This window comes from Spea bombifrons, chromosome 1 (genome assembly GCF_027358695.1).
Source record: "Spea bombifrons isolate aSpeBom1 chromosome 1, aSpeBom1.2.pri, whole genome shotgun sequence".
NCBI classification, from domain to species: domain Eukaryota; kingdom Metazoa; phylum Chordata; class Amphibia; order Anura; family Pelobatidae; genus Spea; species Spea bombifrons.
Genome location: NC_071087.1, coordinates 118,603,586 through 118,625,230, shown reverse-complemented (window position 1 = coordinate 118,625,230; position 21,645 = coordinate 118,603,586). Strand labels below are relative to the sequence as shown.

The 21,645-nt window shown below is 40.0% G+C and overlaps 2 protein-coding genes across 2 annotated transcripts in view; both read left to right on the top strand.

The window, feature by feature from the left end:
- Nucleotides 1-21,645, top strand: part of LOC128501250 (solute carrier family 2, facilitated glucose transporter member 9-like) — a 36,857-nt gene that overhangs the window by 806 nt on the left and 14,406 nt on the right. The window contains exons 3-6 of the mRNA XM_053470660.1: nt 472-632; nt 1,271-1,395; nt 1,763-1,892; nt 16,901-17,049. Of these exons, the coding sequence (XP_053326635.1) occupies nt 472-632; nt 1,271-1,395; nt 1,763-1,892; nt 16,901-17,049 (565 nt within the window). The remainder of the gene's footprint in view (nt 1-471; nt 633-1,270; nt 1,396-1,762; nt 1,893-16,900; nt 17,050-21,645) is intronic.
- LOC128501295 (solute carrier family 2, facilitated glucose transporter member 11-like) lies at nt 5,787-9,013 on the top strand. The gene is made up of 5 exons (XM_053470721.1): nt 5,787-5,951; nt 6,109-6,210; nt 7,336-7,411; nt 7,839-7,966; nt 8,340-9,013. The coding sequence occupies exons 1-5, from the start codon at nt 5,841-5,843 to the stop codon at nt 8,538-8,540; spliced, it is 618 nt and encodes a 205-aa protein (XP_053326696.1). The 5' UTR covers nt 5,787-5,840; the 3' UTR covers nt 8,541-9,013.

Below are 21,645 nucleotides of genomic sequence, written 5' to 3'. Positions count from 1 at the left end.
CCCCAGCTCCTGGCCAGGGCCCTACACACCGAATAACAGTGAATTCACGTTAATTAATATTTGCATGTAGTTTTACGTAATATTCATTTGCATTGCTGTTCTTTCTTTAAACTATGCATTTTATTTTGTATATACAATTGTCATATAACCTACTGTTAAACCTGTTAAACCTTTAAATTGGCAAGTCCTGGATTAGGTTGAAATAATCGACATTAAAGAACCAAGATAAAGAGGTTCTATTATGACAGCAAAACCCATATGATTGTTCATGTATATTTGCAGACCTACTGGGATCCAAGTATGTGATTTTTTGCTATAGAGAAAGTTTTTTATACTATACAGCTGATTTGCCAAATGCAAGTAAGACTTTACACCAGAAAATATTGGAGAGCCTTGAACTAAAACTTGGTTAAATTAATGTAGTTTTATAAGTTGGATCACATATAACACATCCCTGTACTCCACCACCAGTTCATGAAAGCCTTCATCAACCAGACATGGATAAGAAGGTACGCAACACCAATCCCACCGGAAACACTGACCCTGATTTGGTCCTTTGTGGTGTCTGTTTTCAGCATTGGTGGACTGATTGGATCTACTGCTTCTGGATACTTTATAGGGAAATTTGGGAAGTGAGTAATAACGAACTCAATTATGTATGAGTATGTCTTTTTTTCATTCAACTATCCAACACATACTACTTTTCAGAGTTCAAACTCCTCAAAGCTTCCCAAACAGTAAGTACCACTAAATAACCCAGTGTAATAATCTGAGTATGAGTGAGGTGGAACCCATTTTCTCTAAACCTTCTAGGGGTAGCTGTGGACTGGCATTTGGGAAGCACTCTTCTACAAAGTATCATCCATTTATAAAGTACATGAGACTGTACATTCTAGACTCCCTAAAATGTAATTCCTGGTAGCAGCTATGTTAGAATATATTGTATTACTTGTTATGAATTATTTATTTACTAGCACAAATTTTGTATGGTGGATATATATCCATGCATACAGTACATCCAAATATTTCAATAGCCTAGCCAAGGGGAGCAAATGTTGCTTTACGGGTATGGTTCAATGTTAAGCTAGACGGCAAGGCAATACTTAGACTTAGTGGTTTCTCTGTAGATAGCTGTTTGTGGTACAGCATTCTTTATATAAGATGTTTTCTCTTTAATTCACTGGCATGTTCTGTTTAGACACACATGTGGAATTAAACTATAGTGGTAACCATCAGCCATCTGTTTTTACCTGATATGTGTGTTTTATAGGAAGAAGTGTCTGCTGTATAACTGCCTACTGCCACTGGCCAGTGCTTTGCTTGTGGGATTGAGCCGTACAGTCAACAGCATTGAAATGATCATGGTTGGACGCTTCCTTTGTGGCTTTTATTCAGGTCAATCTTGTCTTTATGTAATATCATTGAAAGGGATAGATTGCACAATAACGAAATCTGGGTGTATGCCAGTGCTATGACTCTCAGAAAAAGAATACAAAATATTCTTGCCATGGCACCATAAGGGATGCCACTCATGAGCAAAGCTCCACAAGCCTAAATCGGGTTTAATCATGAAAGGAGATGCAATGTTTCAAAAATGGTCTTATTATAACAGCAACAGCTGTCCCTGCTGATGGGACCTTTAAATATTGTGCAATCTAAGTATACTACACTTGCCCATATAATAAACTACCTTTTCAAGAAAAACTTACTTTGTACTTGTGTATAATATGTACCCACTGTCTGTACTGTGTGTTTTTTTAAGGTTTGGGAATTAATGTCCATGCACAGTTTGCTGGAGATATCGCACCCCGCAAACTACGTGGATTCATCAATGCCACTGGCCCCTTGTTTGTAACTCTGGGCAAACTATTTGGGCAGATTGTTGGACTCAGGTATGAGGTATTATAATTGAAATATTATGACTTGGTAACTAATGAATTAAAATATTATCATAGTAATTAAATAAAGTATTATATTTAAAAAAGATGATAGACTAGAAAAGTATTTATTCTTTTATTATCTCTTTTATTTGAGCTGATATGAGCTTCATTTTATGTATATGAGGTAAACTGAAATATGTTTGGGTTGGGTTTGTTTGTGAGTGGAGTCAAAGGTGCCACCATCCGCTGGCCTTACAAAAAGAGCCACCTTGCAGCTCAGCTTTATAGTGTCATGAGGTGGCCATAGTTGAGCTCCTTGGGCAGATCAGGGAATATCAACTGTCCCATGATGCCCACAGTAGCAGGACTGTGGAACAGTGCCCAGAAATTCCAAAACTATGCTGTCACACACACATATGGTACACACCTTCTCACTTAATTCCTGTACCCTTTTGTGTGCCCTGGCAGCGTGTGCTTCTGCTGGAATATTACATGTCAACCCAACTAATTGGACCTAAATTCAACAACTTGTCAACGTAACCAAAATGTAAGAAATCTCAACTGTCAACTCAAGCAACTAATCTGCTCACCAGTTGAAAAAGAATATCAGGAGAAAATATCTCCTCTAACTTAACAGAATGCATTCAATATGAATTAGTTGATGTTCTAATTAGGTCAGTTGATGCTGTTGACAGGGGAAACACAAATATATCTACAAATATAGATGTGCATACAACAGACATTCCCATTGATAAACCAGAAAGAAGGAAATCTATGTGACAGGCCTGATTCAGTTCCTATTGTCTTGACAGAGCCTGCTTATTGATCGCTTTGGAAGGAGGGTGCTGATTTTGGGAGGATACAGCCTGATGACTCTGACATTGGGAATCCTTACAGTTACTCTTTCCTTACAAGTAAGTCACGTGCCTAATTCCTTGCATACACACTCACTTAAACTCACATATATATACTGAATTTCCCTGCCAATCTTATAATACTAGAGTGCCAGAACTTTCGCCCATGTGAGGTCCTTTCTGCTAACATGAAACCAAGTTTTAAACTCATTAAAGCAATTATATCCAACACATGGAACACTTTCAAGGCTTATACTGGTATCTATGGTTTCTTTTGTGTTCCTCATTTGTTAAGCCACATTTCCTGGAGACATGCGTTACTATAAGTAATTAATATTCAAGGGACATAGCTCTTTATTTGACATGCAGTAGATGTGTTATGTCCACTTATTTCTTCTATAGTTTAGATAGCACCATGATACTGTAGCATGTAGCACTCCCATATGAAATCAGACATCGGGTTGATATTTAGAACACCAGAGGCCTCTTCTGATACCAAGTCAGAAATTTCCACCACTACAGAGTGGATTAAGGTCACAAAGATTCTTATTACATCTAGCTATTAAAAAGGGTGCATTGCTCTGTTTCACCCCACAGGATGCATACATCTGGATGCCGTACTGCAGCGTGGCTTCCACATTACACAAGTAATTTTCCCTTATTGCTATAGAATGTATAATATCATACGTGCACTTTATTGCAGTTTACCATTCTTGTTGTTGGATCTCTGATCTTAAATCTCTTGACCATCCCACCCAAAAAATGTTTTGGGTCACTCTCGTCTATGTTTCTAATCAGTTCAAGGGCTTTAGCCATAGCTTTTTTTATACTGCCTTTATTAAATATACCTTCCAATTTCCCCTGAATAGCTCTATTGCCCTTAAATCGTACTTGATTTAGGAACGATTTGACTCTTAAGTACGTAAATACTTCTGAATTGGATAAATTATATTCTGAGACTAGTTGGTTAAAAGATTTTATTTTTTCTTTATGTATAACATCTTCTATAACTATAATTCCTGCACCTCTCCAATTTTTAAGGTTCATATTAGATACATTATTCTCTATAAGATTAAGATCTGCATTATCTAGGATCGTATCCCGGAGATTAAGTTTTTTTTTTTAATTCGCTTCCATTCCCCCAAAATATCTTTAACTATGTGATTTTTTGATTCCTTAGGGTCATGTTTCATCGTTCTTTCAAGTTGCCAAATATATAGAGACAAATTGTCATTATTTGTCATAAATTTTTCTAACTTAACCCAAGGTTGATCATTATTTTGGAGTTGCATGTTGTATATATGGAATAAAAGACAAGCCTCATATATACTTTCCACTCTAGGGTAATTTAAACCCCCCTTATTCATTTTTTTTGTCAAGTACTTTATTCCTTATCTGAGTTGTTTTCCATTATTAATGAATTTATTGAAGCGAAATTGTACCATATGTATCCATGGTCTCTGGATTTTCAGGGGTACATGTCTAAAGAAATACAGCCGTTTCGGAAGGATATATGCATTTATTACATTTATTCTCTCTATCCATGATAGCTGCATGTTCCTCCATTCTTTTAATAAATGATTAGTTTCAGATAAAAGAGTATAAAAAAATTTTTCTACCATATCCTCAACTTTCACTGTGATGATTAATCCTAAATAATTTAAATCTGTTTCTTTCCATCTAAAATTATAATCTTGTTGAATTATTTTTTTTAGGGCTGCAACTAACGATTATTTCAATAATCGATTAGTTGGCCGATTATTTTTTCGATTAATCGGATAAAAAACAATATCCACCCTGCCCCATCAGTTTCCCACCCGGCAATCATATTCTCTCTCGATTATTATCGATTTTATCGATTCGTTGTTTCAGGTCTAATTTTTTTAACATATGTTTTAACATTTAGTGGAAGAATTACAGATTTTTCTATGTTTATTTTATAATTAGAGACATCTGAATATTTTTTTATTGTGAGCATTAAATTCCTAATTGATTTATCGGGCTCTTCTACTGTTATGAGGACGTCATCGGCATACAGGCATATTTTTAGTTCTTCCTGTGAAAAGCGGAGACCTTTAATCTTCTCGTTATACCTTATAGCTATGGCTAATGGCTCTATAGACATTATATAGAGCAAAGGTGATAAAGGACAACCTTGTCTAGTCCCGTTTTTAAGATATGCATATAACGATTCAGTTTACCCGATCAAAGGCCTTCTCTGCATCGAGTGCTAGTAGACATAATGGTATTTTTTCTGCATTTGCAAAATCTAGTGTATCAATAGTACGTCTGATATTATTATATGCCTGTCTTTCAGAGATAAAACCTATCTGGTCCGGATGAATTATAATTGATATCACCGGTTTTAGTCTCTCTGCCCAAATAGCAGCGTAAATCTTCATGTCCACATTAATCAATGAAATAGGCCTATAACTTCTTACATCCTCTGCATTTTTGTCGTTCTTTAGTATTGGGAGTACATTAGCTCTTAGCAGTTCTTCCGGAGCTGTCCCCTGTGTACTAATTTCGTTAAACATATCAGTTAATATCTTACTAATATTGCCTACCAAATTTTTGTAAAAGTCTCCAATAAAGCCATCGGGATCACCAGATTTATCGAGAATGTAAAATGATTGCACTGATTTGGCACTGAATGCTAAAGACACCTAAATAATTAAATGCAGCCATTTAGTAACTCAGAATGTTTTACAGCGTTGCAACAGCTGCGTGGCCACTGTGACCTAAGCAGTGAGATGGAGGAGATGTTGGCTGAACAGGCTGTCACAGAAGGCCAGAAGCCCAAAAGTCCCCTAGAACTGATACAAGAGCCATCACTAAGGTGGCAGCTGCTTGCTATTGTGGTGCTTAGCAGTGCCTACAACTGTGCGGGAATGACTCGGTGAGACAATCTACCCCTTATCCATTCTTTTTCTACATCTTTGTTTCTAACTACATTAACTACAGTAACTGTTCTATTAGATATCACTGTGCATGTTCCCTGCACTCTATTCTCACATCCTCTTCTCATGCCATCGCTTCTCTCTACAATCATCTTCGCTCTGTTCTAGCCACTTCTCTTTATCATATGATATTTTGTCCCTCCTAGATGTATTTCTACGCATCCTACATATTTCAGGAAGCTGGAATCCCCAATGAAAAAATCCCATATGTTGTGATTGGCACTGGAAGCTGTGAGCTGATTACTTCAGCTACCTGTGTAAGCAGTTTTGGCCAAGAGGTCTCACAATACAATTGTCTCTGTAATAGAAGTAGAAATACTTTTTTCATATAGTGATTTGATTCATGGGTTGGTATCTGATTGTTCACCTGGTATTGCTCAAGTGATGTGTGTTCTAAGTTGTATCTCATTCCAGACTCTGTTCATTGACCGTGTTGGCCGCCGAACGCTGGTGATTGGAGGATACAGTATGATGTCAGTCTGGGCTGTAGTTTTCATGGTTGCTTTGTCTCAGCAGGTATTTTAACCATGTTCAGTAATGTAGATTAGCATTTATAAAAACTTTTATTCAGTAATGTAGATTAGCATTTATAAAAACTTTTTATCTCTTTTTGTTACAATAAACTTCCTTTATTTGCAGACCTGGAGGCTATTGGTGTCAGTCATGTGATATTTTGGTTGGGTTTCACTCCAAGATGATTGTTTATGTCAATTGCAGTGAAGTCTGTTCCTCCAAAGACTTTCATAAGTCAGCATCCTGCTGCAAAAACTGTTCTGTTGTTTATCATAGCAAGTATGATAAAGACAAGTATTTGTCTAGTAGATCGGTCTAAACATACAAATGGTTATTATGAAGCGGCCTGAATACATTATGCAAAAACTAGAACTGTTTTAAAAATGAAAATAGCAAAATAGTTTTGAAAGTTTGACTAAACGTTCCCCTTTAACCTTAGACATTACATCCAAAAATGCATTCAGTAAAGCCTTTCAGGCAGCGGCAGGGACATCTCCCTGTCACTACATGGGAGATTAGGCTTTTGACAGCCTGGACTCCCCCCTGTCAGCAGAAGCCAGACAAGTTGTTTAGGGGCAATGATGGCACAGACTAGCTATTGAAGTTGGGGGGTCTCTGGGCAATTTTCAAACCAGGGCCCTGTGGTTTCTAGTTACACCCCTGCAGTAGGGTACCTAGTGTTATGTGCTGAACTAGCTAGTGTTAGATGAAGCAGTTTGTTACTTATCATTTCCATGGGTGTCCTTGCTTTCTGAGTTCCTCCATGTGCACAGGAGGCTATTTCTTTTGTCTTCACAATGCTCTAGTATTGACACTCACAGCCAGACCACGGACCAGGAGCGATGGTGACATCCTCTGATAATGTCAGCCGCAAAGCCACTTATTATAAGAAAATATGGCCACAATGTTGGCCTTTTTGGCAATATATGGCTTCCATATGGGCGACCATACATAATTTGCATTTGTTAGATGCTGCTTGTGTGCATACAATAGCAGCTTCCAGGAACACATTAAATAAAACCAACTTTTCTCCAGTGCTATACTACACTACTATATATAAAACACTGTATGTAATGCTCAAAGAAATATATTTATTTTTCCATGGGACCTTCTTCAATGTTTTTTCAGGAGCGGGTCCATTGGATGCCATATCTCAGCATGGTCAGCATATTTGCCTACATTCTGAGTTTTGGAATCGGTCCAGGTACGTGTGTAGAGATTTTCTAGTGTCTATATCTCTATTTCCCAGATTCAGTGTTCCCTGCAATTATTGCATGTGGTTGCATGAAATTGTTTTGCACACATTTATCCTACGTGACACTCAAGACATCCTGGACAAAAAGTTTGCCTTCACCCTGATGGATGTTTGGAACTAAATTCTTGGTCCTACAGTGCTTGCCATGGCCCATAACAAGACACTCCAATTTGCAAGAATACCTGATAATTATTCTTCCTTTATAGTTGATTGGCCCTAGTTTGGCATGAGGTAGTTGCGACTTGTTTTAATGTGTTGCATTGGTAAATGGTCTGATTCCTTCTCTGCGACAGTTTTATTTTTGACATACCTTCGCAGATGAAATGTGTATACCTGCATCAGTCACCTGTTATCTTGTCCTCCTTTTACTGCATAGCTGGGGTTACTGGCATCATGCCAGCCGAGATATTTGACCAGATGGCACGTCCAGCTGCTTACATGATCTGTGGGTCTCTTATTTGGCTCAATTTGTTTGTGATGGGACTCGCTTTCCCTTTTATTGTGGTGAGTGAAACCTGCCTACTTTATTCTTCTCATTTGTAAATTTGCTTCCTGAATTGTTGCACTGATCCTCTATCCGCATACTTTTACGTTATTGGTGTTGCGATACCTTTAAGGAGGTATCATTTGTTTAGTATTGATTGACTGATGCAGTCAGGTGTTCAAGACATCAGAGAGCTCTAATTTTATGAGCCAACATGGCAATATCTATGTTTTCCTTATACAGCAAATCATTTTACAATATTCTGTAAAAATAATTTTACACTTCTTCTCTTTTCCTATTTCCTAATGTTCCTGAAACTACTTTCTTAACTTTGCTTGTTTATTAAAAGCCCAAATCCAGGAATCGACTATTCCAAGTCTTTATCTATTTCAGCAAGGCCTTGGTCACTTCTGCTACATCCCGTTCCTCATCGTTTGTGTCACCACTGCTCTGTATGTTGGATTCTTCTTGCCAGAGACCAAAGGCAAAACTCTTCTAGAGATCACAGAGGAATTCAGGCAAAGCAGAGAAAAAAAACAGGAAGGGAAAATTGCCTGGAATGGACCTCAAGAGATCAAATCCACAATGCTATGACAACCTTAATGAAAACAGGGGGCATACATTTGCACGTCAGTGCATTCTGTGTCATCCGTCAGTGATGTATAAAACGCACAGGTTTGGTGCTGGCCTCTTGTTCTCAAGGCACTATAAACTCACCCTAAATCTTCCAATGAAAATGTTATATTTAATTGGGAGTTAACGGGTGAGGTACAAGATACCTCCATTTATCCTGCCTTTGCTGCTATGAGCACTAAAAATGACTTGTGTACTAATAACCAGTTTTAGTTATGACTTCCAGTGTGCACCTCAGGCCTCCAGGACTGTACCTCTCACAGTAATTTATTTACAACTACCTGTCTTCCAATCCATTAAGCCAAAAGTTATTAGGAATATATTCATAGTATCTAATTGCACTTGAAACTCTGTATGTGGTCATCTTGTATTGTCTCTCCTGAAATATGAAGTCTCCAGCATGTGATAATCAGGGAATGGCTGGCAGTGTGATGTAATGTTACCGTATTTGCTCGATTATAAGACGAGGTTTTTTTCAGAGCAAATGCTCTGAAAAATACCCCTCGTCTTATAATCGGGGTCGTCTTCTAATCAGACCTCAAATAGAGGTCTGATTAGGAGACTAAGATCCAGATCCCCCGCACCGCTGCAGGGGACCTGGATCCTCCTGTCATCGCCCCCCCTCCCAATTTAACGCCCCCCCCCACACACACACACACACTTACCGGTGCTTCCGGAGGTGAAGTTGGCAGCGGGGGTTTGTATGCGTCCGTCGCAAATACCTTCCCCGACTGTCAGAGATCAGAGTTCCCCGCACCGGTGCGGGGAACTCTGATCTCTGACAGCCGGGGAAGGTATTTGCGACGGACGCATACAAACCCCCGCTGCCAACTCCACCTCCTTCCGGCTGCCGCGGAATGAGACGTCAACCCGCTGCCCCGGCAATACAGCAGGAAATTGGAAGCACCGGTAAGTAAGTAAGTAAGTAAGTAAGTGTGTGTGTGTGTGTGTGTCATTTCTGGAATGCCTTATACCCCTATATGCCACTCTGGCACTTAGGGGGTTAAAAGGCATATTATGGGGCAGAGTGGCATATAGGGAGGTATAAGGCATTTCAGGAGGCAGAGTGGCGTCAAGGGGGCATTTAATAGTGCACTCTGCCTCCTGAAATGCCTTATACCTCCCTATATGCCACTCTGCCCCATAATATGCCTTTTAACCCCCTAAATGCCAGAGTGGCATATAGGGGTATAAGGCATTTCTGGAGGCAGAGTGCTCTATATAATGCCTTTTAACTCCCTTAATGCCACTCTGCCTCCTGGAATGCCTTATACCTCCCTATATGCCACTCTGCCCCATAATATGCATTTTAACCCCCTAAATGCCAGAATGGGATATAGGGGTATAAGGCATTTCTGGAGGCAGAGTGGCACATAGGGGGTCAAAAGGCATACCATGGGGCACAGTGGCATATAGAGGGTTAAAAGGCATATCATGGGCCACAGTGCCATATTGGTGTGGCAAGCCTGGGGGCAGATGTGCGTAACTGGGGGACAGGCTGGAAAATACAAGAAATAAAAACAAAAGAAAATATTTTTCTCAATCATAGCTTTTATTAAAAAAAATAGTTTACATGAATTAACATTTACTGGTAAAACTTTTTTCCTTTAGGGTCGTCTTATATTCAGGATTTTTCTTTTTTTCCTAAGTTAATATTCAGATTTTGGGGGGTCGTCTTATAATCAGGGTCGTCTTATAATCGAGCAAATACGGTATGTTGATTTGTGACACTGTTAATGTTGTTAATTTCCAAACTCTAAAGTTCTACCTTAAATGCTAATATATGGTCTACCTTAAGTCCTGTTATGTAACTAGTTCAGTGGGCAGCAGAGAGAGAAAGAGAGAGCATGGAATAAAGAAGTTTCTGCCTGATCTGTCTGTCTTTATTGTACATACAACACATGGTACCAGAAGTGTATCTAAAGAATATGGCAAACAGCACAAGAAACATTCCTCCCCTGGATTTAGAATCTGGAAATGTATCAGAGAGCTGGGCAAAGTGGAAGGAGCTGATAGAGCTGGTTTATGCAGGCCCTGATGCAGCACAATGGACTGATCAACAAAAGGCTGCATACTTTCTCATCAGTGTGGGCCAAACAGGCCGGGATGTATGCAGAGCATGGTGTGCAAGTGGAAACATAGCTCCAGAGGACAAGAAAAAGACAGAGGTACTCTTTGCAAAGTTTGATGAATATTGTAATCCACGAAAAAACACCACAGTGCAAAGAAAGCTGTTCTATGAGAGGAACCAAGGGGGCAGTGAATCAGTTGATGAGTGGGTCACACAGTTATAATTGCTTGCAAAAGACTGTGCATTTCATGATAGCAGTGATATGATAAAAGACAGGATATTAATGGGCAGTCAGTTCAAAGAAGTGCAGGAAAAGTTACTGCAAGAGGAAGAATTAACCTTTGAAAAAGCTATCAGAATTGCGAGAGCATATGAGATGTCAAGAAAAGACTTGCAGGTACTGGGAGGTCCACAACCACAAGTCAGTGCAATTGAAAAGCAATCTAGGAGTCACATAAGAGAAAAAGCTGACTGGAGAGGGAATAAAAGAGAAAACAGAGCTAGGAACACAGAAACAACCTGTGGATATTGTGGAAACACACACTACAAAGATATGTTATGCCCTGCAAGAGGCCAAATATGTAATAAATGCAGAAAAAAGGGGCACTTTGCCAAAATGTGTCATAATGGAATGAGCTATAGGAAGCCACAGACACGACCAGTGTATAATATAGATGATTTGGACAACCATTCAGATGATGACACAGACGGCTCACAGATATACCTTGCATCGGTGCAAAACACACAACACTCTGCAGATGAAGCAGTGGTCACCTTACATCTAGGGGATGCTAAGATCCCTGTCAAGTTTAAGATTGACACAGGAGCTCAGGTAAATTGCGTGCCAGGGCACATATATCGCAAATTCCTCAGTAAGGAATTACAACTCGAAACGCAAAGGCTACCAAAGCTAAGAGGTTATGGAGGAGAGGTCCTGGATGTTATTGGACATTGTCATACAAAATGTGCCTATAAAGGATCTGAAACTAACTTACAGGTGTTTGTAATAGAAACACAGGCTCCTGCTGTGCTGGGTCTGCGGACGAGCCAAGAGATTGGACTTATCAAAATTATAATGACTGTTAACAACGGTGAAAACATACTTACAGCTCACGGCATTAAACACGATTTCAGTGATGTATTCAGAGGACTCGGATGTCTTCCAGGGATATGCAAAATCCGGATCAAAGAAGGGGCACACCCTGTTATACATGCACCAAGGAAAATACCTTTAGCTCTTCAAAGCCAAGTAGAACAAGAACTCTCAAGGATGGAAACATTGGGAGTGATCAAAAAGGTCACAGAACCTTCTGAATGGGTCAGCTCTATGGTGGTGGTGGAAAAGAAAAACACAGGAGCAATCCGAATATGCATTGACCCACATGATTTGAACAAGGTAATAATGAGAGAACATTACAGACTACCCACTCTAGAGGACATAGCACACAAACTTGTTGGGGCATCAGTGTTCAGTGTACTAGATGCACAGTCTGGGTACTGGCAACTACGTCTAGATGAGAACAGCAGTCGCCTCACCACGTTTAACTCCCCGGTTGGACGATGGAGATTTACAAGAGTACCTTTTGGTGTAGCATCTGCTCAAGAAATGTTCCAGAAAAAATCACACGAGCTAATTTCAGGCCTGCAGGGTGTGGAAGTCATAATTGATGATTTATTGGTCTATGGCAAAGACCGTGCGGAACATGACAAGAACCTGATTACCTTGCTTAAGAGATGTCGTGAGAAGAATATGAAGCTCAACCCGAACAAACTGCAGATTGGTGTTGAGGAGGTAAGCTAATTTGGGCATATCATCAGTAAAGATGGTTTAAAACCTGATCCCAACAAGATACAAGCAATCATTAAAATGCAAGCACCAACTTCCAGAAAAGAACTAGAAACAGCACTGGGCATTTTCAATTATCTGTCAAAGTTTTCGCAGGGTTTAGCCCAACAAACAGCGCCTCTACGAACTCTACTGAAGAAAAATCTTGGGTCTTGTAATGCTAATATGCAAACAACGTTTCAGAAAATAAAGGCCACCATAAGCAAACAGCCCGGACCCATCTTGAAATATTTTGATGTAAACTGTGATACTGTTCTTCAAGTAGACGCATCACAATTTGGGTTGGGTGCAGTACTGACACAAAGAGGTCACCCAGTGGCCTATGCCTCGAGGGCACTTACGGCAGCTCAATCCAACTATGCCCAAATTGAAAAAGAAATGCTAGCCATTGTCAACGGATGTGAAAAATTTCATCAATATATCTATGGGCGTCCAGTATTAGTGGAAACGGACCACAAGCCTTTAGAACACATAATGCTGAAACCACTAAACTTAGTCCCTCCACACCTACAGAGAATGGTAATGAAGCTGCAAATCATATGACCTTACTGTCAAATACAGACCAGGGAAAGAAATCCCAATGGCAGACACGCTATCCAGAGTGTTTCCAGCAGGACATGACGCACGGGATGAACCTGATCTGGAGGAACAAGTGCACACAGTCTTAGTCAATGTACCCGTCTCAGACGTCAGATTGGAAAGTATTCAAAAGGAAACGTTACTGGACAAGCAACTAGAAAAACTTTGCTGGGTCATATGCAATGGTTGGCCGGAGAAGCGCAAAAAACTACCACCAGAATTACAGGAATTCTGGCCTGTGAGACATGAATTGTCAAATAACGAGGGCATTATCTTCATGGGTGAACGTATACTCATTCCTAGAAGTCAACGGAAAGTGGTTTTGGAACAAATTCACCAAGGACACTTAGGCATGGCTCTGTGCAAACGACGGGCACGGGAATTGGTTTATTGGCCTAACATAGACTCTGACATTGAGAGGTTTGTGAAGTTTTGTGAAACCTGCAACGAATTTCAACGACGAAACACAAAAGAACCTCTCATCCCCTGGAGTATCCCTTCTCGTGCTTGGCAACGACTGGCTACTGATATTTTTCATACTGAAGGAAATGACTACCTGATTATTGTTGACTATTACAGTAAATACTTTGAAATAGTACAACTGAAGGATCTGAAGTCCTCCACTGTAATTTCGGCTTTCAAATCAGTACTAGCCAGGCATGGTGTATGTGAAGAACTTGTCTCTGACAATGGTCCACAATTCTCCAGCGCTGAATTTCAATCTTTTCTCCACGAATGGGGCATCAAGCACAGTCCCGTTAGTCCACATCTACCACAGGCTAACGGACTAGCTGAAAAATATGTAGGCATTGCCAAATCCGTTCTAAGGAAAGCACAATCGTCTGGGCAGGATGTTCATTTGGGTCTTCTGAACTATCGTGCAACACCTCTGGAGGGCTTATGTTCTCCTACACAGTTACTTATGGGCAGAGCACTGAGAACTACAGTGCCCATTTCTCCAAAGAAACTTCAGCCACAGAACCTTGCACACGAGCGTGTAGCTGCGCAACGAAACAAAATCATTTCCAAACAAAAGCAATATTATAACCAATCAGCCAAATCTCTGACACCACTTGCCACAGGACAAGCTGTAAGACACAGAGTAGATGGAAAAACTTGGGAACCTGCACGTATAGTACGAGTATTGGAAACCCCAAGGTCATATGTAATCGAGAATCGGCTGGGTCAGGAACTCAGACGAAACAGATGTCATCTACGTCCTGACTTTTCAAGTTCTGCTACATGTACCTCAAATGATGCTGCAGCTTCCAGCACACCCGCCTTAACAGACAAGCTTGACTCGTATTCTGAGGACAACACTGAACCATATAAAACTACTGACTCCCTGGGTTTAGCATGTTCTACGGCTCCAGAAAGAGAGAATGCTCTGAACACTCCTATGGAATCAAGGGACACCTACTCTAGTTACGGTCGCAGATTGAAACCTAAAATATGGGAGGACTTTATTACACATTAAATGCGTAAATGCTTGAGGGGGAAGATGTGATGTAATGTTATGTTGATTTGTGACACTGTTAATGTTGTTAATTTCCAAACTCTAAAGTTCTACCTTAAATGCTAATATATGGTCTACCTTAAGTCCTGTTATGTAACTAGTTCAGTGGGCAGCAGAGAGAGAAAGAGAGAGCATGGAATAAAGAAGTTTCCGCCTGATCTGTCTGTCTTTATTGTACATACAACACAGGCAGCATTCAACCAAAGAATGCAAACCTTGTCTGGCATTTCTTTCATTGTGCATGATCCAGTTATTTATATAACATATTTATTGTCCCATGGTGATGGCACCAAACTGTACAATGTTTAGGTTATATCAGTAAATCTTTTTTTTCTAATAGCCGTTAATTAGTAATAGCCCTGTCTGTTGTATTGTTTTCTGCTGTCACATGCTATGTGGATTTGAATGCATTTTCCAGAAATGTAGAATCCAGGTATAACCAACTATACAACTCCTGCTTGTGAATATTTTTTTGCAAACTCGTATTTGGCAAGCCTGACAATATTAGGTTATCACTGACTGTTTTGGGGAAGTTGGCTAGACACATGTTTGTTACTATATAACTGAACCTTTAAAGATTCATGGATATCTGGCAGTGTGGCAATTAACCATATATGTAAGGGTGGTCTGTAAAGGGTGTACATTGTACGGGCAAACATTTTAAACTACCAAAATGTCTCAAAACAAGTCATAGTCATTAAAGGAGTTTCTCACTGCTTTCAGTTAGATAATGATATGCAATCTGGTGCAGCTTATTTTTTTTATTACAACCCATTAAAAAGTTCTGACAATATATTCTTTAGTTGAACGTTCATTGGCTATTTATTATTAGTTCAAGTTTTACATTGTTAAGTCCGAGTAGAGGATTTGTATGAGAAACTGTGTACCCACAAGGGGCAAATGCTATCAGCTGTGGTGATTACAAATAAAGTGTCCTGTTTTCCTTTTATGTGATGTATTACTGTTATCGCCTTTTATAAACAACGAATGATTAAAATATATCGCCTTTAAACACGTCCATTCTAAACTCTGTGATGTACATAAATTACCAATTGCATTTTGCATATGGAGCCTGATTGTGGGACTGTATGGAGAATCCATGTCTTGCACTATTACTGTAACACTACAAATTCACATTGTGTCAAAATTAAATGATTGTGCAATCGGTTTTTTTTTTATCTTGTCAATGAATACACTAATTGGATTCCAGATGGCCTGATATAAAATGTACTATTTAAAAAGCAACTAAACTCATTTGAGTAGAGTTGCCAGGAGTATTGTGGAGTCAACTGCTTCATTTCACTTTTCATTATCAAAAGTGAGTTTGTTCAGCAAGGAGGGCTGATCTGGCCCTCTATATTACTCAGTGAAATGGATTAGAAGAAATCTCATTGATTTAAGTATCCATTATATAGGGCCAGTGAATCTCTTCCTATAGTAGAATTTCACTGGGACTGGACCTTCATGATGAAAAATGGTCATCTCTCCTACACACTTTCTTTAGCAAATAGATTTAACTGTTCAACCTTTAGCTTGTGCATTTTATTTGTCAATCAACAAAATTTATATCAAGATATTTAGTTTAAGATTTTAACCTAAGGAAATAGATCTGTGCCTGAATGTAATCCCTTTGTAATCATGAAGTTGTCTCCCTTCTCCTCACCTCATCCACAATTATTCCAAGAACCAATACAGAACAATTCACAATATAATAGCAGGGTAGAGATGACTTTCAACATTAGATGGCCTGGAGATTTTCCAAATATTACCCTTACTGGATGTCACTCCTCATTGCCGTCTCTTTCTTTGTCACACTTCAGCTGAATTATGTTTTAACTATGAATGTAATATTTGGTGAAACTAAGACCCATTCCACCTCCAAATTAACAAGCAAGAAAAAGAGAGATTTATAATACAAAGAAAACAAAATTATTTAAGATTAACCTATTATAATCTATGCTAAAGTGTAGCTGCACATGGTACCAACAGTTTAACCGGTTGTGTCACAACAGCTCATAGACAATAAACTGGGACAAAATAGCCTGTTGTTGACCATTCTGTCTGTGGTTGCCATAATGATAATGGAATGGTTGTACAGCCATGTTTTTTTAACCATTCAGCATAATTACAAAGTGTTACATTTAAGAGCAACTGCTCTTAAACATTTAGTATTACATTATTCGATCAAACTTCAGAAAGCAGTTACTTTATTCAAATTATAGTAACACATACTATAAAAGCAAATAAATTATTTGGTTTGTGTCTCTCTATTTGTGCTTTGTATGATTTCATATATGTGTTTATTTTAGGGAGCTTCTGGGCGCAGAGGAAATGTGGCCTTATCTAATGTCTGCAAGTGCCATCCCTGCACTCATCCAGTTAGCAACACTTCCCTTCTTTCCAGAATCTCCTCGGTACCTCCTTATTGACAAGAGTGACAAAGACGGCTGTCTTAAAGGCAAGAGATTTATCTTTTTTGAGTAACTTTTCCAAGTTACCATGTAAATTACACACAAAAGGCAGTTATAGTACAAGGTCCCTTCATCTTGTAGACTTAATGTGGGATTAGCCCAGGGCTTGACAAATTTGTTGTGAATCTAGGCGCCAGGTAAAAAAGTTAGGAGCCAGGATTTTTTTAAACTAACAGTTGGTCAGGAGTGATTTGATCATTATCAGCCTACTTACTAAACTCACAGCATTTGACCTGGAAGCACCCTGGACTTTCAGGTCAGTGCTGGTTTTTTTTTGTTTTTTTTTTTTAACCCTTTCAATGCTGATGTTCCATTGGAGCACAGCATTGACTGATATTTAGTCCCCACAAGCTTGTGGGGACAAATGTTAACCCCTGCAATGCCACAAATGTGTCATACACAATTGTGGCATTGAAGGGGTTAACGCTGCACTGACGCTCTCAGGGAGCGATCAGGCAGCAAGGGGGTGTTGGGGCTGGTCTCCACACTCATGGGGAGACCAAAGAACCCTCTCCCCTGTCCCTGAAGCTGCCTCTGGCAGCTGGGACTCAATTGCTGGTCTATAGACCAGCCATTGCAGGGGGGGGGTCTCTGATGACTGCTGTAGGCTTCCATGCCTACAGGAATCATCAAAGGGCTTGTGGGGGGGGCTCGTTTTTGCTGTTGCTGGTCAGCCTGGGCTTCCAGGCAGACCACCAGCAGCAGAGCCCCTTACAAAACGGGAATTAACCCCTAAATGCCACGATCGCGGCATTGAAGGGGTAAGCGCTGCCCTGTCGCTCTCATGGAGCGATCAGGCAGCTGGGGGGTGTTGGGTCAGGTCCCTACACTTGTGTGAGGACCCAATCAACAGTCAACCCCCTTTCCTGAAGCTGCTTGTGGCAGGTTTTCCTGCAATCGCGGTTTCAGCCTAGAGGATCACTCCGTCGGAGTGATCTCAGGCTCGGGGGCGGGCTCTGAGTGGCTGTGCTGTCTGCCCAGACTCCTGGGCAGACAGCAGCAGCAGCGCCCCCGTGTGGTGACTCAGTCTCTTACATCCACAATTTTTTCTGGATGTAAGAGGCTGACAAAACCTAGGCGCCAGGACAAAATTCTCTGTCGCCATGGCGACCTGGCGCCTGGGATTTGTCGAGCCCTGGATTAGCCAACCCAAAAAAGGGCTTGAGGAGTGCCGTTCTTTGGATATGTTCTTTTTCTACCATAACCCCTTTGTGCTTATCAAAATGTACTGATGATATTATATTAAATTCACCTCTTGATTAAATGCTTTCTTGTAGAGTCACATTCTGTGCCATCCTTTAGCATCTCTTCAAAACAAGCATGTAGATAGAACTTCATTATATATTTTTCTTCCAGCTATGCAGATGTTATGGGGCCCAGGTGACCACGGTTCAGAAATGGATGAGATGTTGGCAGAGAAGAAGGCAATAGAAGGGGAGCAGATAAAAAGTGTGAAGGATCTCTTGAGGGATCGCTCAGTTCGCTGGCAGATGATCTCACTGGTCTCGATATGCGGAGCCTGCCAGCTCATCGACATCAATGCGGTAACATACACTCCTGAATTTTTTATATTGGAATCCTAAATCTTAGTGAAATTCAAGAAATGCCCAGCGTGACCTCTTGGAGGAGAAACATGTATCATGTATTATTACATGCCACTGATTTTATGGAGCAATTATTCTGTGTTGTGCTCCCCAATATTTTTTATTGATTTATATTTTGTATCTTTGTCTTTTGTCATTTTTACCACCATGAACTGCTCCTCTCCATAAAGATAAGGTAGATATTGTACTGTCTTTCACTATAGCGAATGCTTCACATAATGTCCCAAAGTTTAAAATATGACATTACAAAATAAAGGTAGATAAACATTGTATGCCTTTTGAATTAATTTGGGATTATATTTTTAGGTTAGCAATGAAGGTGAAACATAACACAGTTAACATTAATTTAGAGAGCTTTTCTGAATGTAGCAGAGGTGACAGGTCCACAGCAATTGTGAGACTCCATAAATTTGTATGAAGGACTAAACATCTTTCTTTTCTTCCAATTTCAGGTCTATTTCTATGCGTATGATGTCTTCCAGAAGGCGGGAATTCCAGCCACTCAGATCCCAAATATGTCCCTGGGCACTTGATTTACCGAGATTCTAACCTCAATACTCTGTGTGAGTATCTGTCTGTCACTGTGTAAAAGGGCTTTTTGCCTATGGTACAGTGGAATACATTGGGAATACAGTAGACGAGTCAGGGGTCAGAAAGGACCTCAGAGCATATCATTGGCAAAGAAACTTCTGGAAGAGCAGAGCTAGGCAGGGGAGTGAAGAAGGAAGAGAGACAGACTGCCCTCCCTGTAAGCAGGCCTGAAGTAAACCTGTTGCCTTTAGTGTGTGTACTGCTGACAAGCAGTACACTGAAGTTGAAGTAGAAGTGTGCAGAGAATACAGCATGGTGCTGTATGTTCCTGAGTGAGTGTGACAGACTGCAAGTACCCAGAGGGTCCAAGTCCTGCATCCTGTACCAGTGAGGTGAAAGCAGAGCTGCAGACAGACTGTGTGGGAAGACAGTTATTATTCTCAGCCAGGAGGTTAAAGGGGCAGCATCCCAGAGCTGCCTGAAGACATTAAGGAGAGGTACTTCACTTAAATATATCTATCAACATAAATATATCCTTGTCTCCCCGGGTAGCGCTACCTGCATCAAGGGCCCCAACAGTGCACCAACACAGGGACATCTGGGTGGGAAGAACACCTACATTTGGGGTGGGGAGCGGCTGTTGGCAGTTATCTGTGTTATATATATATTCTCAGGACTGTGCACCCACTGCTAGAACTGAACTGCATAGGCACAGCAGCTGGGTCCTTATATTATAATACCTGTTTATTTTAATATATTCTATAAATAATTTGCATTTCAGTTGTGTGTTATTTTCTTGTGTGAAAGGGGCCATTTCTCAGTGGGTGGGTTCCCCTACTCAACATAGTACAAATCACTGAGTGGAGGCACTGTATAAAGAAAGAAGATGTCCCAATCTCCCAGCAATTGCGGAGGCTCAGGTTTCCTGTCACCAGCGTCACTGAAGTATGTAACTACCAGCCTGGCAGCAGAGCAAGGTAAAAAAAGGGTTACACCTGTATGTATTTTATTGTGTGTGGATGTATTTACACATACACATCTCACCCCACATGTGATCCTCACTCATGGACTATATACCTTCTATGTGCAGGGATCTATCATTGATCGTCTCGGCAGGAAGCTCCTACTCTGGACCAACTATGTAATGTTGGCATTGAGTCTGGCACTGCTCACTACTACCCTCTCTCTGCAGGTAATTCCACACAGTAATTTGATATCCGTATTATGGTGGCATGTTTAAAACTAAATTCATGTATATAACGCAAGTAATACATTTTCATGTAATTGTATTTTCAAGCACTAGGAGGTGTGATTAAGAGTTTATGGAGTTAAGTGTAGTACAAATGATAGTTCAAAATGTTATACAGCTTAGTTTATATTTATTCTATAATAGCTACAGAAGCTAGAGGGGCATTGAGATATCAGACTGGTATAAGGGAGCTTACATTTATTTTTTTCTTGCAGGACTCCTTCTATTGGTTCCCATATGTCTCTTCCATACTCACATTCATCTTAACGCTGAGCTACGGCTTGGGTCCAGGTCAGTACACAAAAAGTTTTATATAGAAATTCTAAATACATATTTGTATAAATACTAATGCTTATTAAGTAGAAGTCACCAATCCTCAAAAAAACTCTTTTGTAAGAAACGTAGTTGTGATATGTTAGCTATGTGAGCGTAGGTATCTGTAACAGTATTTTTCTGCTCTACAGGTGGCGTAAGTTGCGTCCTCCCCACTGAGATGTTTATACACTCGTACAGACCAGCTGCCTACTGCTTAATTGGTGTCATGAACTGGGTTGGGCTCTTTGTTTTGTCCTTGGTTTTCCCTTTCATTGTGGTAAGTCTTAATGTCTTGTAAGTCTGACAAGTAGCTTTTAAATAAGAGTGTAAAAGTCAACATTAACAACATCTATGCTGTGTTTCTGATCTACGGTATTTGATATTATTTTAATGTACAGAATTTGCTTTTCTTTCAAAAACAAGGACATTTCTAAGTGACCCAAAACTTTTCAATGGTAGTGTACATTGATTGCTTTTACATAGTTATACATAGTTATATAGGCTGAAAAAAGACATGCGTCCATCAAGTTCAGCCTTTACTATATCTGTTAATTTGTTGCTGTTGATCCAAAAGAAGGCGAAAAAAAACCCCGGTTTCGCTCTTTCCAATTTTGCACTAACCAGGGAAAAAAATTCCTTCTTGACCCCAAAATGGCAGTCAGATTTCTCCTTGGATCAATAAACTGTTTCCCCATAATTACAGATTATATCCCTGAATATTATGTTTTTCCAGGTATCCATCCAGTTGCAGTTCAAACGTCTGCACAGACTCCGATAAAACTACCTCTGCAGGCAGAGAATTCCACATCCTTATTGTCCTTACTGTAAAAAACCCTTTCCTCTGCTTTAGTCTAAATCTCCTTTCTTCCAGTCTGAACGCATGA

Coding starts and splice junctions, on each gene's coding strand:
- LOC128501295 (XM_053470721.1), top strand. CDS start 5,841: ATGTATTTCTACGCATCCTACATATTTCAGGAAGCTGGAATCCCCAAT. Junction 5,952..6,108: donor TGATTACTTCAGCTACCTGT/GTAAGCAGTTTT, acceptor ATCTCATTCCAG/ACTCTGTTCATTGACCGTGT. Junction 7,967..8,339: donor TCGCTTTCCCTTTTATTGTG/GTGAGTGAAACC, acceptor TATCTATTTCAG/CAAGGCCTTGGTCACTTCTG.